This window comes from Rhincodon typus, chromosome 26 (genome assembly GCF_021869965.1).
Source record: "Rhincodon typus isolate 14 chromosome 26, sRhiTyp1.1, whole genome shotgun sequence".
Classification (NCBI taxonomy): domain Eukaryota; kingdom Metazoa; phylum Chordata; class Chondrichthyes; order Orectolobiformes; family Rhincodontidae; genus Rhincodon; species Rhincodon typus.
This window is the reverse complement of record NC_063357.1, coordinates 28,682,983-28,701,622: the sequence shown is the minus strand read 5'-3', so window position 1 is coordinate 28,701,622 and position 18,640 is coordinate 28,682,983. Positions and strand designations below refer to the sequence as shown.

Genomic DNA, 18,640 nt, shown 5'->3' with positions numbered 1-18,640 from the left:
GTACAGTGAAAAGTATACAGAGTCACCACTCTCCATCTTAGAGTACAATAGATCGAATTAAAAACGAGCAGAAATGAAAGAAACAGAAACAGAAACAAAAGGTAAAGAAAATGTCCAGATCACGCTTGTTGCTGCTATTGCCAATGATCATTGAGCCGGGGTCACCAATGCCACTTGTGCTGTCACTGCTGCAACCATCGCTTTGCCACACCGATGCCACCACCTCAGGTCCTCACTGCCACCTGCTCCGGATTCTTCAAGGTCGACGTTGCCATGCTCTGGCTCCTTCATCCGCCGCTGGGCCCACCTCGCCGACCCTGCCGCCATCTTGGAATCAATTAATGTATCAGAGTCCACAACCTTTGTGAACAAATGTAAACGTGTATCCCTTTGGACAGATGCTGAGGTCAGAGCCGCCCCCGTCAATGCCAGTACCACAGCCACCACCGCCTCAAGTCCTGCACTAGGCCCACCAACATGGACATTGCCAAGCTCTGGCGCCATCTCTTGCCACTGGGCCCAAACTCTCTGCTGTCGCTGACGCCGTTGGTTCCACCACAGCCGAAATCCCCAAGGGGCAAAGGATAGGAGAAAAGAGAAGTACAAAGAAAAGAACAGAAAAAAAAAGAGAAATGGACTGAAGAAAGCAGTGAAGGAGCAGGAGCCTGGATACTGCTTTTCCGCCACTGCCACCTTGGATTAACCATTAACGATCTTGGACCTGGTGAATATTCCATTGTGCATAAATATGTTAAAGCTGACATTTGGGCCTGAATATTTTTTATGAAGGTTTAACACGTTTCTGAGAGTATGGAATCCCTGCAATTTGTTTTAATCCCTTACAAGCAGATTCGGTCACATACCTGCGCTCATTATTGTAGGTGGGTAACCTGCCAGTCCTGTTCCAAATTGGACACTAGGAGGCAGCACAGTCCAATAGCAGCTCATGACAACGCTTCAATTTATCTGTAATGATGCAGTTGAGCTGATCAAATGCTTGTTTTTGAAACTGTTGTTGAGCTCTATGCCTCAATGGAAATGGGAATAGACTTTAACAGCTCCTCTTGTGAAATTAGATTTTAATTAGTTTTTTTTAATTGAGTTGCTAGCCAGAGCTTCCCATCTTGGCATAATATAGTACGTGCTTGTGGTTTTGCAAATGTGTGCATGGTAGGATCACACAAATAGCAAACAAGTGAATCGCAAGTTAGCCCTGTGAGGAGCAACAAGGAGGACAATGATGGAATTTTGGTCAGGAAACTGAAGGGCTTTCTGGTCAACTTGAAATAAAATGCTAAGATATTCACTTCCATCACTGGAATGGTCATTTCTGAAAATGGCAAATAAATAAACCTTCAGTGCTGTATTAGAATATCAGTCGAGTTTGTATGCTCATGTCCTGGAATAGAAATAGAGCAAAAGACTGAGAAATGTGCACAAGATAACTTCCTTGATCAGTATTTTGATAACCCATTGAAGAAGAAAGTAGTGCTATATTTTATTCTGAGAAATGAACTTGAACAAGGGAAAGATGTTTCACTGAACTGGAATGAATGACCGAGAATCACAAAATGAGACAGCCCAGAAGGAGACCATTCAGTCAATCAAGCCTAGTTGGCTCCATTAGAACCCTTTAAATCCCTCTTCTTTGTCTATTTTCATCCCATCCAATTTCTCTATTATTTCCTTTTCTATGACATTTGTAACATCTTCTTTCATGAATGCAGATGTAATGCACTTTTTTAATACCTCAGCCTCTACCAGATTTTCTTTCTGGTCACTAATCACCCAACCCATGCTTTGACTACATTGTAAAAATATTTTTAAAGACATTCACACTCGAGCAAGATACTGATATTGCTATTGACTAATTTATTCTCAAATGCTCTCTTTACCTCTCTAACTTCAGTTATTTCTTGTACTTTATTATTTATTTAAGTTTCTGCTGAATTATGAACTTGACATTTACCATAAACTTCTCTTCTCTGCTACTTTTTTGATTTGTACCTCATTGATCATTCATTCTTCACTTTTGTCAATAACTATTCCAACCCCAACGATTTTGTGATCACTTTTTCCCAAATGCTAACCCAGTCAAATGTGTTGCCCTTGTTTGACTTCATTTCCCAGCACAAAATGCAGCACTGCTTTCTTTCTCAACATGTTATCAAAATACTGATCAAGAAAGTTCTCTTGCACACATTTCAGGAGCTCTTTCCACTCTTTGTCTTCTATGTGGTTATTTACCCAGTGAATATACTGCATTCAATTCTGGTCTCCTTGCTATAGGAAAGATGTTGTGAACTTGAAAGGGTTCAGAAAAGATCTACAAGCATGTTGCCAGCGTTGTAGGGTTTGAGCTACAGTGAGACGCTGAATAGGCTGGGGCTATTTTCCTTGGAATGTCGGAAGCCAAGGGGTGACCCTATAGAGGTTCATAAAATCATGAGGGGCATGGATAGGTTGAAAAGTCAGGTCTTTTCCCCAGGGTAGGAGAGTCCAAAACTAGACGGCATAGGTTTAAGGTGAGAGGGGAAAATTTAAAAGAGGCCTACGGGGCAACGTTTTCATGCAAAGGGTGGTGCGTGTATGGAATGAGCTGCCACAGGAAGTAGTGGAGGCTGGTACAATTCCAACATTAAAAGGCATCTGGTTGTGTACATTGATAGGAAGTGTTTAGAGGGATATGGGCCAAATGCTGGTAAATAGGACTAAATTAACTTAGGATATATGGTTGGCATGGATAAGTTGGACTGAAGGGGCTGAACGTCTCTATGACTACGAATATTAGGATAGTTAAAGTCTTCCATCTTTATTATAGTCTGAAAATCATCTTACACTCCTTTACTTTTTCCTTCCTTCCTCCAATGTTGATAAACTCTACATAGTTAATTTTAATTTCATCCTCTCTAATGAATTGTTCTGCCTATATATGTATTTCCATATTTTCTGTTGCCTCTTATGTTCATTTGCATCTTCTGCATCAAATTCTTCCTTTCACTAAATTGTTGCCATTGCTGTATTTAGCAAGTTTCTGTTTTTACCAGGATTACCCAATGCTCACTAGCTTCCCTGTTTAAAACTCTGTGCTTGCTACCACAGGGCCAAGTTGTTTCAATTATTGAAACCAAACTTGCTCTTAAAATAAAATGTTCGGACCAAAAGACAGAAGCAATAATGTAAGATCAGTGCAGTTAATTCTACTTTGGTGAATGGAAACATGCCTCATTTTAGGGTGTTAAATTTTCAGAAACATACTTCTGCAAAACTTTAGCTGAATGATCGACCCAAACATCTGAGTATTTTGAGTAGAAAATCTTAGTTGTTTATATAAAGACTGGAACTGAAACATAGCCAACCAAATAACCTGCAGCTGCAACATTTAAAACATTTTAAATCTTTTTCCTTCATTTTTAAGATTGATTTTTAAAAATACTGTAAAGTTAATGGAGCGAGTAATGATGAGAGGCAGGGCAACTGACCTTCAACACGAAATGCAGCAAAATGGGAGAGCGCTAAGTCACAATCATACATCAATTATTATCAATAATTGTTATCATTATATACTTAATTACTATGAAAGCTAATAAATGCCTTTGAACCCATTTTTTTGTGGAATAACTTATAAATTCATAAGAAAGAACATCTTTTCTGTAACAGTCTCTGTAAAACATAGAGAAGCACATTTTGTACTGGCTGCTGGTAATTCCATCTGGCCCACTGAGATATGGTGCAGTCTTCTCACAACACATGTTGCTCACTCATTTTGTGAGCCATGTCCTAGTAAATTATACTCATTCAGTGTCTAGGGAAGTAACAAACAGCCTGGGCTTCTTGGCCTTCCTTCAGATCAATGTTTTGCGCCTCTGGTCTATGTAGAGATGATTCTAGCTTCTATGTGTATGTCAAGTTTTATTCACAGAGCTTTAAAATATCTAGCCCATGTTTCAGCTCAGGCTCCCTGTTCTTTCTACAATTTGTTCACTTTATCCCGAGTCCAAACCCCCAGGCTTAATCAATCAAACATAGCGGAAGTCAAAAATCAACAGACACAAATAGTCAAAAACCAAACAATTGGACACTACACTATCCTCCCTGAAAATGCAGTCAAAATCTTTTATTAGGAGTAGATGTGAAATTGATAATGTGCTATCAAAATTATATACTGCCATCAAAGCCATTGCCATTAATAACATGAGAGATGTTGTTTTGCCGCTTACTGACGCCTCTCCATCTGGATACGCTTTGCATAATCTACTCCTCTTAGACTACCATGGTTGAGTTCTGATGCTTATTAACAAGTCGCAAGTTGGTCTGTATCCCTACTGTTCAGTCACTTTCTCCTGCTCCAAGCATATCATTTTATTCCATCCTCTTGTTTCTCTTTCAAAATTGTATTCTCTATCACTTTACTAGGCCTCATCACGGATTTCTCTCCTGCACTGTGTAATTCCTCATCCATCATGATTTTAATCTCCATATCCATCATAACTCAGTGTGTCATCACCTCTAGTGTTGCAGCCATTCTTTCCTCCTTTAGTCTTTCCCTCCATAAAAAGTATCCTCCCAATTTTCATGGTGATTCCTTTGACCTTATCACTTTAAATGGCCTCTACTCCCATATATTGACCACAGACATAGCAATCTATGATCACTTCCTTGTAACCTTCAGTACTCACATCACCCTGATAACTTCAGTTGTTCCTGTATCCACTCCTGGGTAAACTATTCCCTCATGTCATACAACTGCATGTCAAATTGCCAGTTTCTGGTCCTTTGTTGGCAACAATGCTCCTGCAGCTGTTCATCCTTATGATATTCCACTATTTCTACCTTTAAGTTCTTGTCCTTGTCCTTGTCCTTGTCCTTGCTAAAGCCTCTGCCTTTGTTCCTTAAGGTTGAAAGGGCTTAAGTTGGGTTATCTCTCGTTTCGCCACTCATTGCTATATCTGACTGGAGGTCATCAAAAGTTATCAGACCTTATTCTCTCTCTGTCAAAAATGTCCATTGTTCTTCTTTCTCCCGTTAGTCATTGCTGGCAGTGAGGAGAGAACTATGAAGAGTTTGTGGACTTTGTCCCAAGTCTGATGCAACCATTTTTCAGCCAAGAGATATCATTGCTCTTGAATTGTCCTGGAGTTTCTGAGAATTGAACATTAATCTCTCAAACATTACAGTGATCAAATAAATATTAAACAAACACCAGACCCATGACCTGTTCAGGATACTATGACAGATGTGGACTCTTGTTTGGTAAATGGGTGGGACAGTTTTGGGATTATGGGTACTATAGCTGCCACTATTGACTGATTACCCTGAAGGTGGAGATCATGGATGGGGGCAGATGTTTTGAGGCTGGAGAGTATCTGATGAAAGCCACCAGATTTACAACTTAGAACTCATTTCAGCTGCTTTGGTCACATTATTCCCTATCCTTTCCCATCAGCCCAAACCTCATTAAAGTTCTCTTCCCAACCACGCACGTCTCCCACCTTAATAATCTTCTGGTTCAGAGATGAGACTACTGAATTACTTATGGAGTAGTAGCTACTATTCGTGATCTAGAGAAGCAAAGTTCAAGGCAAAAGTCAATTGGCATAAGAGATGCATTAGGAGTGGTGCAAATGGAGGGAATCACTGAGATAGCAACAACATACATTTATATAGGGGGGTAGTTACATAAATTGGATACATATTCCTTTGCACCAAAATTAGCCAACATCCTTAGTAATCCGTTGCAGTTCAGCTACAACACTGGCATGAAATTGATAATATGGAAAATTGACTTGCCTACAAAAAACAGTGCAAATCCAATCCAGTGAATTACTGTCCCATTAATCTACTCATGGTTATCAGCAAACTATTGAACAGCAACATTGACAGTGCTATCAAGCACTTACACAGCAAAAGCTTCAGTTTGGTTCCTCCAGAACTGCTCAGCACATTATCATCCTTGGTCCAAACATGGTCAAAAAAGCTGAACTGAAGAGGTGAGGTGACAGAGGTCACGGTAGCAACTAATTGAGTATGGTATCTTGGGGCCCTTGCAAAATTGCAGTTCATGGAAATCAAGGGAAAAATACTCCACTGGTTGAAGATGGTTCAAGGGAAGATGGTTGTGATTTTCAGAGGTTAACCATCTCAATTCCAGGACAGATTGTGGGAGTTTCTCAGGCTAATATCCCAGGCCCAACCATCTTCAGCTGCTTCACCAATGGCATTCCCTCCATTATAAAGACAATGGGGGATATTCACTGATGATCGCACAATGTTCAGTACCATTCGTGACTATTCAGATACTGAAGCAGCCTGTGCCCACATGCACTAAAACATGGATAACATACAGCCTTTGGGTAATAAATGGCATGTGATATTCATTCAAATCAAAGCATAATATTATGAATGCTAACAGTGATTTTGTGATGGGAGGAAGAATGTTCAGTCGTGAGTTAAAGCGCTTTGGATATAAAAAAATGACTTGTTAGGGCTCTTCTGGTACAATGGTAGCGTCCCTATATCTCAAAAAAAAAACTATGCATGTTGTACATCTGAAATAAAAACAGAAAGTGCTGGAGAAACTCTGCAAGTCTGATAGCATCTGTGGAGAGAGAAACAGAGTTAACTATTATTTTGGGATGTTCACACTAAATAAGTGCCATGTAATGACTATATCCAACAAGAGATAACCTAACCATCTCCCCTTCATATTCAATGGTATTACCATAATTGAATCTTCCATTATCAACATTCTGGTGGTTACAATTGACCAGAAGCTGAACTGGACCAACCATATTAATACAGTAGCTATAAGAGTAGGTCAGAGACTGGGAATTCTGAGGTGACTGACATACCTCCAGATTTCCTAAAGCCTGTCCACCATTTACAAGTTATGAATAAGAAGTGTAGTAGAATCTTCTCCACTTACCTCAGGGAGTGAAGCTCCAACAACATTGAGAAAGCTTGGCATCATCTGGGACAGGGCAGTCTGCTTGCTTAGTATCCCACCAACTTAAATATTCAACTCCTCCAAAGTTAACACAGTGTCAGCAGTATGTACCATCAATAAGATGCATTGTAGCAATTCACTGAGGCTCCTTTAACAGCAACTTCCAAACCTGTGATTTTTATCAGTTCAGAAAGCAAGGGAGCCAGAAGCTGTCCATGTTCAAGTGCAGCAAAATCTGGACAATATCTAGGCTTGGGCTGACATATTAGCAATTAACATTTGTGCTACACAATGGCAGGTTATGACCATCTCCAATTAGAGACACTCTAGCTAATGCCCCTTGATGTTCAGTGAGCATCACCGAATCCCTGACTATCAATATCCTGGGGGTTACCATTGACCAGAACTCAACTGGACTCACCATTTAAATACAATGGCTACAAGAGCAGGTCAGAGGCTAAGAATAGTGTAGTGTGGAACTCACCTCCTGATTCCCCAAAGCCTGTCCATCATTTACCAGCCACAAGCTAGTAGTGTGATGGAATACTCCCCACATGCCTGGATAGGTGCTACACTGACAATCCTCAAGAAGCTTGACACTATCCAGGACAAAGCTGCACACTTGATTGGCACCACATTCAAAAGCATCCACTTCCCCCATCCACCAATCCTCATTAGCAGCTGTGTGTACCATCTACAAGATGCACTGTAGAAATTTGCCAAACCCACGACCACCACCATCTAGAAGGACAAGGGCAGCAAGTATGAGGGAACACCACCAACTGCGACTTCCCATCCAAGTCACGCATCGTCCTGATTTGGAAATATATCGCTGTTCCTTCAGTGTCTCTGACTGCATTGTGAATGTTCTTACAGCAAATGGACTGCAGTGGTTCAACATGGCAGCTCGGCCCTACCTTCTCAAGGGCAAGTGGGGAGGGACAATAAATGGTTTATGACACCCAGATTTCATAAAGAATAAAACCAAATTAAGGAATGTTTTTATTGTTTTTTTAGCATTTTGAAACAAATTGATGGGCTGATTAGTGACAAACATTTTTTCAATTTGCTGGGGAAATCTAGAGCACGGGGAGAGGTTTTATTGTGACTCAGCAGTAGCATCCCTGCTCCTGGAGTAGGAAGGCCCAGGTTCAAGTCACACCTGCTCCAGAGTTGTGTAAAAACATCTCTGAACAAGTTGATTAGAAAATCTAACAAAGGGGCTCAGTCCTTGTGGAACAATGGTAGTGTCCCTACCTTTGAGTTAGGAGATTCAGGTTCAAGTCCCACCTGCTCCAGAGCTGTGTCATTACATCTGCGTTTAGGTTGATTAGACAATATCTAGAGCAAAGGGACTTGACCTGAAAATCAGAGCCAGGCCATTCTACAAGAAAGCCAGGAAACACTTCTTCACAGAGCAGTAGAAGTTGGGATCTCTATCCTGCAAAAAGCAAGCTCAAATATCAATTTTAAATCTGCAATTGACAGATTTTGTTTTTTTGCCAGAAAATTGTAGAAAAGGATTTGGAACTAAGGTGGGTGGATGAGGTGAAGATCCAGAGGAGGCAATTTCTCAGCGAACAGCAGAGCAGAAGGGTCGAATAGCCTTACTTCGGTTCCTTGTTGCTGTACAACGCCTAAGATTGAACAAGATCGTTGGGAGAATGGAAGTGATGAGAAAGATTTTGATGCTATCACTGGAGGACAGTATCAATGAGTTTTTTTTTGTAAAATAACGTGCCGTCAATATTAATTATGTTTATTTTTAGAAGTGTGCTGAACTGTAATTTGGTTTGACAGAATGTGTTCCATCAATAGATTTACCAGCATCTTTGTGTTGCTATACATTAAGGGGACACTGTCAGTGAGTAGGTATGCACAGTATATACAATATCCTGCAGGCACTGGAATTTACACAGGGTTAGGGGCTTTGGGGGATCTCCAGTGAAGCTGCCCTGTGGGATGTGACACCACTTGAATTGTGGAAGATGTGTACATCCTGCTGATCGGGCTGAGACAAACTAAAAGTCGTCCCTTTAAAAGACTGTGCATTGGTGAGCCGGGCAGGGTGCAGCGCGAAGCCTGACCACTGGCAGATAGACAGGCAGACACAGAGAGAGAGGGAGAGAGAGAGCTGAAGCTGCCCCGATGTTTGGCAGTGACGCTCCTTCAGCAGAGCAGCAGCAGTTAACTTTGGGAATGGCACCTGCAGAAAAAACCAAGGCACCGTCGCTTTGAGAAGCCGGGCACTTTGAAGCGGATGGAAGTGCGTCCCCGGCTCTGGATTGGAAATGGTGAAGTGAAGTCTCGCCAGGCTGGCCAGCTGTATCTGATCTGCCAGCCCCGGGCATTGACCCCGTCACCAATACCAACACCAGCGACCCCTCAGCCCCTCGCCCACTCTCCATTCGGGGCAGCTCGTCCGCCCCCGGGGCACGGTAAAGGCAGCCTGAGCGCGGAGTGTGGCACCAGCAAACCAGGTACACGGGAGGGAGGAGTGGGCTGCCTATGGGCATTGACCTTCATTCTGAAGGATAGTGAGTGGGGGGTGGGCAGCGCCTTGGGCTCCCGGAGGAATGGTCCTCCTAGTGACTCCCTCCCCTCCCTCTCCTCGGAAGGTAAATCTCTTCGGTTTCGCAGTCTGGCTCCCTCCCCACTCCCCCCCCGGGAGCTGCATACAGAAGTGATCGTCCGTAACAAGTGGGATCTGCTCCCCTTGTAGTAATTCATATTTACAACACCCAACGCCCACCCCTCAGCTGGTTGTGGCATGGGAAACGGCGCCCCTACCTCCCAGCGCTTCCCCTTTCCCCGGCGGTGAGTCAGAGCCAAGGACAGCGGCATGTGGCGCCGGGCTTAAGGTGAGGAGTTCAACCAACACCGTCAGGCTGAAACTCCCGCGTCTGATCTTTCTCCCTCTCTCTCTATCTATCTGTCTGTCTGTCTGTCTCTCCCCCAGGGAGAAGATGCCTTTCCATCCTGTGCACACCGGCCTCCTGTACAAAGGCAATTACCTGAGCGGCTCACTGTCCGATGGCAGCGACATCGAGCAGTTGGCTAACATTTCCGAAGAGGAGCTAGAGGGTAGGGAACATCTCCTGAGCTTTCACTTGCTAATGCGCCCATTGGAACAAGCGTCGGCAGAACGTTCAACACCCCTCTCACAATTAGCAGAGTCATAGTCTGCTGGCAACACGATGGCAATTCACAAATATATATATATGTTTGCTCAGTGAAGGGCTACGAGAAACTTTGTGGGAGGAGGAGGCTTTTGGGGAGCATGAACAGTAGCGTGGAGCCATTGAACCGAGCGGCCTGTCTCTATTTCCAACTTGTGGGAAATGCAACCAGGAAGCAGGCTGACTCATGGATGCCAGTGACAATCAACTTTTGATGCACAGCAACGTTGCCAAATGCTCAGAAAAGGACAGTTGGCAACGCGAGTTGCATCTGTAGCATGTTAAATGGTATTTTTTTAACCAGCTATTCGGCTACATTTTCATCGAGTAGTAAAGCAGGGCTTTAGAAAGATGCGGAGCAATGTTGCAAATGCAAACATTAACGTATCCCCGAAGTGGATTTCATACCTTTAGTCTGATAAATGTTAGTTAGCAAGACCCCACATTTTCAGAAGATGTTCATAAATGTTCTGACATTATTTAATTCCAAGGACTAATTTGGCAAAGTTACTTTGATACATAAAAAATATTTGCAATTTTAAATGGAAAATATTCCCAGGAGAAACTATTGAATTTTCTAAACAATACTAGAATCCAAATCACTCCTGATTTCTATTTAACTTGACTACATGGTCTATCAGGAACAGCTTACATTTATGGTTTACATTGTCTAAATTTACAGTGCATTCCTAAGGGTTAACCCAATGTTCTATCTATGTGGGTCCCAGCAGACTTTTAGTGTGTGTATTGATTTAGATGTAATAAGGTCAATGTTAATTAAGATACTGTAGTCACTCCTCATTATTTTTGGCTTTAGGAAATCCCTTGGCTGACAAAGGAGAGTGTATGAACTTCTGAATAATACATTTTTGATTTAGTCTTCAGAGTTAATTTTCCTTCCTGTGTTTTTACATAGAAATAAAAGATGTCTTTTTTAAAAATAGTATTTAACCCACTTATTTAAAACAAAACATTGCATTTATCTTAACTGAATCCTTTGAAGAACTGCAGTTGGAATTTGCAGCATAAATTCAGCAAGGCTTTTATTTTCTGACTTTTGTAATTTTGATTCTGCCCTAATCTGTTTCCTTCTCAGTAGCAAAGATGTACACAATAATATTAGTCTATCGGAGCTGGGTCTAAACCTTGCACAGTTCCTTTTCCACAACCGTTAATTCTATCAATATATGAAAGGATATCAGAAGCAAGTGGGAGAGAAGAAGCAAGCTAACTAGTTGGCTCCAGAGATTAAAGAAACAGCACTGAATTAATGGGCCAAAGGGCCTGTTTCTGCATTGCTACATTCCTTGATTCCAGGTAGACATGTAAACAAACATTTAATCATCAGTTAGACCAAGCAGTGGGTAGGAGAAGACAGCACAGATGCTTTTACATTTTTCCTATCTTACAATCTCTTAGGAGTAGTTGGTGCAGTGGCATTTCTAGTCTAATTAATCTTCCAGTGAAAAAATGGCTTAAAAACGATGAGGTATTTTATTAAGGTGGTTTAATTCATATAGTTTTAGGTACTGTACGTCAAGGTGAAATATTACTCCACTGTTGGAATGTATATTTATTGCAAGTTAGTTGTTTATGCATATGATTTTAATAAAATGAAAAAGCAGGGATCTAAGAAACTATTTAAATAATAGGGCTATCCAATTTACAGCCCCAACTAAGAACAAAGGATAGAGATAAAAGCATATTATGTAGATTTGTGAATTTTGGCACTGTCAAATGAGCAATATTAGTGTTGGTGAATACAACACTTTTCCATTTCAATCTATGAACCAATACAAATCCTGTCAGGTCAGGTAAAGTACAGCCAAACACAGAGTAAAGCTCAATCTTACATTGTATATCTTATAAAACCAGAGACATTTACAGTGTAGGAGAAGCCCATTTGGCCCACCATGTCTGTACTAGCTCCTCGCTATAACAACCCAGAATGCAGTTTCAGTGCCCTGCTGTCTCTGCAGTTTGCTCTACTTCAAATAGTTACACATTTCTTTTGAACAGTGCAACAGCCTTCTGTGGCAAAGTGTTTCATTAACTTTCTGTGCAAAGTTATTTCTCTTAACCTCTTTCCATATTCTTTTAATTGATGATTCCTTGACAGCAATTTTCTAACCAGAGAAAATATTATTCAACTACTCACTCAATCCTTTTAATAAAAGAAACTTCCACAGCTCACTGCTCCCACTGTCTCAAAACCCCTCTCATAACTATAGTGCCTTATCCCTGTTTATTTTATAATGGAGCAATCTAAACTCAAAGCAGAGAGTGCTATATTTTAATGGCTCATCTGAAAGCAGTTCCTCTAACAATGCAACCTTCTTTGAATATTGCATTGAAGTGCCTGTCTAAAGCAAGTACTCAGATCCCAGATTTGAACACTACAGAGGGGGAGTTGGCAACTAGCAGTGCTGTGCAGACATACCTTGTTTCTGCAGAGCAAGCAGCATTGTGCATCACGCAGGCTTTTTTTGCTTTATTCATTCACAGGATGAGGGCATCGCTGACTAGGCAGCATTTATTGCCCATTCCTAATTGCCCAGAGGGCAGTTAAGCGTCAATCACATTGCTGTGGGTCTGGAGTCACACGTCAGCCAGACCAGGTAAGGATGGCAGTTTTCTTCCATAAAGGGCATTAGTGAACCAGTTGGGTTTTTCCCCTGACAATCAACAATGGATTCATGGTCATCATTAGATTCTTAATTCCAGATATTTATTGAATTCAAATTCCACCATCTGCCTCAGCAGGATTTGAACCCTGGTCCTCAGAATGTTATCTGCATCTCTGGATTAACAGTCCAGTGATAACACCACTAGGCCGTCGCCTTCCCCGGCTTGTTGTACTGTTTTGCGAACATCTTCCCCCCACCCACCCTACCCCACCCTGGGAACTGAGGTAGAAATGCTGCATGAAACAATTTCTCACTTCTGACTTGAGTGAGATTGCTACCAGCTCAGACAATCTAGCATAGTATAATAAAAATGTCTTATAAAGTAATTATTTTCATTTGGGAACTTATTTGAATAAAAATTGGATATAAAAATCAGATTTGCATTAATTGTCACATCCTCTGGAAGAATCATTTGGAAAAAAGCACCAGGATTATGCAAATTCCATTCCTGCAATCTTCGCAATTGTGTTTGAAGGATCAGAGGCCAGATGTCAACACTGTACCTCAATCTAAGCTGCCTTTGAATAGTGTTCCCTGGTTAGAACATGCAATTAATGAATGTACTGTTAAGTTCTTTAGGCCTTGAAGTTACTTTTAGCAGCATTTTGTATGAAAATAGTATGTTTAGAGATCCTAGTTTCAACTCAAAAGTAGCTGACTGGTGAGATGACATAATAGTTGACAACAGTGATGACTTTGGTGTTATGCGGTAGCGATGACTACTCCTGCAAGTTTTGGTAAATCTGGTGAGAAATCTCAGGCACAACTCAATGCTGACAATGAATCATTCAGTTCTACTCAGCCAGATCTGAGTGGCATTTTTCAAATGTGTCCATGGACTGTCAACCTCACTGCAAAGCCACCATTTGCTGACTATCTCTAATAACCCCTGAGCAAGCAATGCCATTCCAAGTCAGGATGGTTTGTGGCTGGAAGTGGAACTTACAGTTCCCCATGCATCTGCTGTCCTTATCATTCCGGGTGGTAGAGGTCACGGGTTTGAAATGTGCAGTCGAAGAAAGTTTGTTGAGTTGTTGTAGTGCGTCTTGTATGTGTTACACATTGACAAGATTACACGCTGGTGATGGAGGGAATGAATGTTTTAGATGACGAATGGGGGGCCAGTCAACCTGACTGCTTTATCTTGGATAATGTTAATCTTTTTGAGTATTATGGAGTCATAAAGTTATATAGCACTGAAACAGACCCTTCGTTCCAACTCGTCTGCAACGACCCAGTATCCTAAACTGATCTAGTCCCATTTGCCAGCATTTGGACCATATCTCTCTAAACCCTCCCTATTCATGTAACCATCCAGATGCCTTTTAAATGTTGTATTTGTACTCACCTCCATCACCTCTTCTGGCAGCTCATTCCATACACGCACCACCCTCTGTGTGAAAAAGGTGCCCCTCAGGTCCCTTTTAAATCTTTCCCCTCTCTTCTTATACCTATGTGCTCCGATGGTCCGGGGAAAAAAAGTCCCAGCCACTCAGTTTCTCCTTATATCTCAAATCCGCGAGTCCCAGCAACATCCTTTAAATCTTTTCTGAACCTTTTCAAGTTTCACAACATCTTTCCTATAGCAGGGACACCAGAGATGAATGCAGCATTCTTCAAGTGGCCTCATCAGTGTCCTGTGCAGCCACACCATAATGTGCCAACTCCTATTCTCAATTTTCTGACCCATGAAGGCAAGCATACTGAATGTCTTCTTCACCACTCTGTCTGCCTGTAACTCCACTTTCAAGGAACAATGCACCAGGACCCCAAGGTCTCTTTGTTCGGCAGCACTCCGTAGGGCCCTACTATTAATTGTATAAGTCCTGCCCTGGTTTGCCTTACCAAAATGCAACACCTCACATTTATCTAAGTTAAACTCCATCTGCCACTCCTCAGACCATTGACCCATCTGATCAAGGTTCCACTGTATTCTGAGATAACCTTCTTCACTATCCACTACGCCATCGATTTTGGTGTCATTTGCAAACTTATTAACCATGCCTCTGATACTCGCATCCAAATCATTTACATAATTGACAAAAAGCAGTGGATCCAGCACTGATCCTCACACAACACCACTAGTCACAGGCCTCCAAACTGAAAAAACAACCCTCTACCACCACCCTCTGTCTCTTACCTTCAAGTCAATTTTGTATTCAATTGGCTAACCGCCCCTGGATTCCATGTGATCTAACCTTGCTACCAGTTTACCATGCAGAACCTTGTCAAACACTTTGCTGGTCAATATAGACAATGTCTACTGTTCTGTCTTCATCAATCTTCGTTGCCACCCCTTCAAAAAACTCAATCAAGTTAGTGAGAGTGATTTCCCATGCACAAAACCATATTGATTATTCCTAATCAGTCCCTGCCTTTCCAAATGCATGTAAATCCCAACTCTCAGTATTGTTGTTGGAGGCGAATTCATCCAAGCAAGTGTGAACATTCCATCATGTTCCTTCTGCAATAACAATAGATAGTGGGCATTCTTTGGGGAATCAGGGGGTGAGTTACTCTCATTAGAAGTCACAGTGCAGTATTTGTATGATTGATTCAATTAAGTTTCTGGTCACTGATAATCCCTAGAATGTTTATGGTTGAAGATTCTCTCTTTTATTGAGAATGTCCATTTCCTGATACTTGTATAACTTGAATCTTACTCATTGTCATTTCATTTGGGTGTATTTCTTGTTATAAGTCTCTTGCTTCCTGTATTGGCTACATATCGTTTGTAGGATCTTCTCCTCATCATTCTGCAATGTTGCATTATTCTTACCAATGTATTTTTGAACAGAAAGCTGCTCTGCTCTATTCTGTGAGACACACATTTATTTAGCTCAACAGCTCCAGGTCGATTCTGAAGTCAAATATTTATTCTTTTGTTGTGAATCAACATCTAAAAAAAAAACTGAGTGAATTCAACATTAACTGCCTCTGACCAATCCTTTAGCTGGAATTTTGTTTTTTCATGTTTTTAATAGCATTTTTTTTGGAGAGGTAAAAACTTTAAAGTAATGCTAAATACCAAGCAATCATCTGTTGGCCTTTTCTCCTGGCATTTTGCCGTTCTTTACTTACATCTAATTATTTGCAAGTAAAGGAATATAAGGTCCAATGTTCCTTGGTGCATGATTGCTGCAAAATGGGGTAAGAACAAAATTTAATCTGAGTGAGAAAGAAAGGTTGATGTGTTAGGTAGGACCCAGTTCTTCATCTTTCTGTTTCAGATGCTGACTCACCTGCTCTGCATATCCATTGTAAAAAATCTTTATCCTGGATTTCGATGAGGACTTAAGTACCTTTAATGAATTTCAGAGCTTGTAGTCTTCAAAGGGAAGTCAGCATTAGTGACTTGTTTGAAGATATCAGGGACAAATATGTTTCCCTCTTTTCTGTTTGTAATTATTTGGCTTTTGAAGGGCGATGTTAAGACAGGAGTACCTTGTTTCTAATATGTCTCACCATTTCATGAATTTCTGCACCTAATAAAAACACCACATGGATAAATATTATTCCTGCATTTCTGGTTTGATCCCAACAATGTAGTAATTACTTTGTTTGTAAGCAGAGTCTGTACTGAATCACAGCGAAAATTTAAAATGTATAGGAATACAAAGACCACTAGAAAACGTAAACCACAAGATACACCAGAAGCATAAACTGTGAGCGCTTGGTCAACAACAGCTTGCATTTATACAGCCTGTATTATGTAGTTTACAGGATGGTTATCAAACAAAATTTGTCAACAACCTACAGAAAGGCAAGGAGAAGTAACTAGAAGTTTAGCAAACAGGTAGGTTTTAAGGAAGGTCTTAAAGCAAGAGAGGGTGGTAGAGAAGCAGAGATGTTCTGGAAGGGAATTTCTGACCTCAAGGGCTAGACTGATTTTTTTTTGTACGATTGCTAAAAGAATAAACTGGCTGAACAATCTAGTAGTTAAATGCATTATTTGGTGTGGTACCATGTAGACCTTCAGAATCTCAGGTTAGATCTATGGTCTATGCTGTATCAGCTAACAGTACTTGGAATAGTGATGAGAATGCTTCAGCTATAAGAACATAAGAAATAGGACCAGGACTAAGTCATTGCTCTTCAACCCTGCATGCCATTCAGTAAAATGATGGCTGATTTTCATCCTCAACTTCACTTTACTGCCTGATTTTTATATCCCTCAATCTCCTTAGATTCCAAGGGGATATTTATCTCCAGATTAGTCTGGTCCTTAGCCACACCCTCCCCTCTCAATGGCATATTTTTGTGTAAATGCAGAAGGTGCAGCATCTGTCCTTTCACCTGCTCCCTTTTCACCACGCAGGACCCAAACACTCCTTCCAAGTGTAACAGTGATTTAATTGTATTTTTTGACTCGTGTACTTACTGTTCAGAGTGTGTTCTCTTCCACAGTGGGGAGGCCAAATGCACACTGGATGACAGCATTGTCAAACGCCTCTATTCTGTCAACTAGCATGACCTTAAGCTTCCTGACCCCTGTCATTTTAGTTCCCACCATGCTGTCACTTTAATCTTGCTGTCCACAGCCTGCCACATTTCACCAATGAAGGTCAATGTTTGCTCAAGGCACAGCACTTACCTTTCGATTCAGGATGCTATAGCTTTTTGGACTCAACACTGAGTTCAACAAATTTCAGTGCTAACCTCTGCCTCTATATTTTATTCGAAGATGAGGTCTGGTCTCATTTCTCTTTGCATCCCTCATGTTGCAGTCAAACGCTATTATGTAGGCATTCCTCCCTTGTCTGGACTTGTGTTTTCTTTCTTTACTGTATTCATTATCACTCTCTTTGGCTTTTGCACCATGTGATATTGTATAACTTAATCTCTCCTGTCTTAGACCCTATCACAGACTGTCCCTTTTGTTCTTCCTGCTTTCTCCTCAGCCCCCTCCCCACTGATTCAAAACCTGTTTGCTTTCTTTCCTCAGTTCTGCTGAAAGGTCATTCTCACCTGGAACATCAATTCTGTTTCTTACCACAGATGCTGAGCACTTCTTTTTATTTGTATTCCCCTACATTGTTGTACATCTTGTTTTTTTCCTTGATCGATTGTACAATTGTCTTCCTCCCCCAGCACCTTTCAATTTGAAGCCTTGTGTGTAGCCCTCTTTATTCGTTCGTCAGTGCACCGGTCCAAGGCCAGTTTATTTTGAGTTCATGCCAGTGGAATAACTACTACTATTCCTATGAATCAAAGACTTGTCTCCTGCACCACCTTTTGAGCCTCACATTCAATTTTTTCATCTAACCCAATACCAATTTGCATCTGGCTTAAGTAATAATTTGCGGATTATTATCTTTGAGATGCTGCTTTTTAAGTTGTATCCTAGTTTCCACAATTCCCTGATGCTGCTGATCAACAGAACCTCATTACTATTTCTACCTCTTGTCATGATCCTGGCTGGTGGTGATACTATTCAGGTCAGATCCTAAAATGAAAGCTGGCTGAATAGGTCATTGGTAAGCTGTTGCTTACCATGATGGTTAATCTCTGAAGCACCCCATGAATAAATGAAAAAAAAATTTACATGAGGCTGCAGATGTTCTTTAACAACAGATCATAAGTTTATTACACTAAAAGAATAAAACAGTTAGAAAGATTGTAACACAAACAGTAAAACAAAGTTTCAAACTGTTCCCCAACACTGTGCTTCTATGGATAGTCAGTTACAGAGAAATTTCACACCTAGCGCAAATTTCACACCAATCTCAATTCTTTATGTTTTTGCTTAATTAGCTCTTCCCAGCTTCTTTTCTTCGGACTACGTTAATACATTTTCATTACCTTTCTGTGTTTGCATCAATGAGCCT

At 41.1% G+C, this 18,640-nt stretch overlaps 1 protein-coding gene across 2 annotated transcripts in view; it reads left to right on the top strand.

Moving 5' to 3' along the window:
• Nucleotides 1-9,912: 9,912 nt before the first annotated feature.
• The window catches only part of LOC109913705 (calcium-binding protein 8), a 315,322-nt gene continuing 306,594 nt past the window's right edge, over nucleotides 9,913-18,640 (top strand). For both annotated transcript variants that reach the window (XM_048612644.1, XM_048612643.1), the window contains exon 1: nucleotides 9,913-10,030. In XM_048612644.1, coding sequence (XP_048468601.1) covers nucleotides 9,913-10,030 — 118 coding nt within the window. The remainder of the gene's footprint in view (nucleotides 10,031-18,640) is intronic.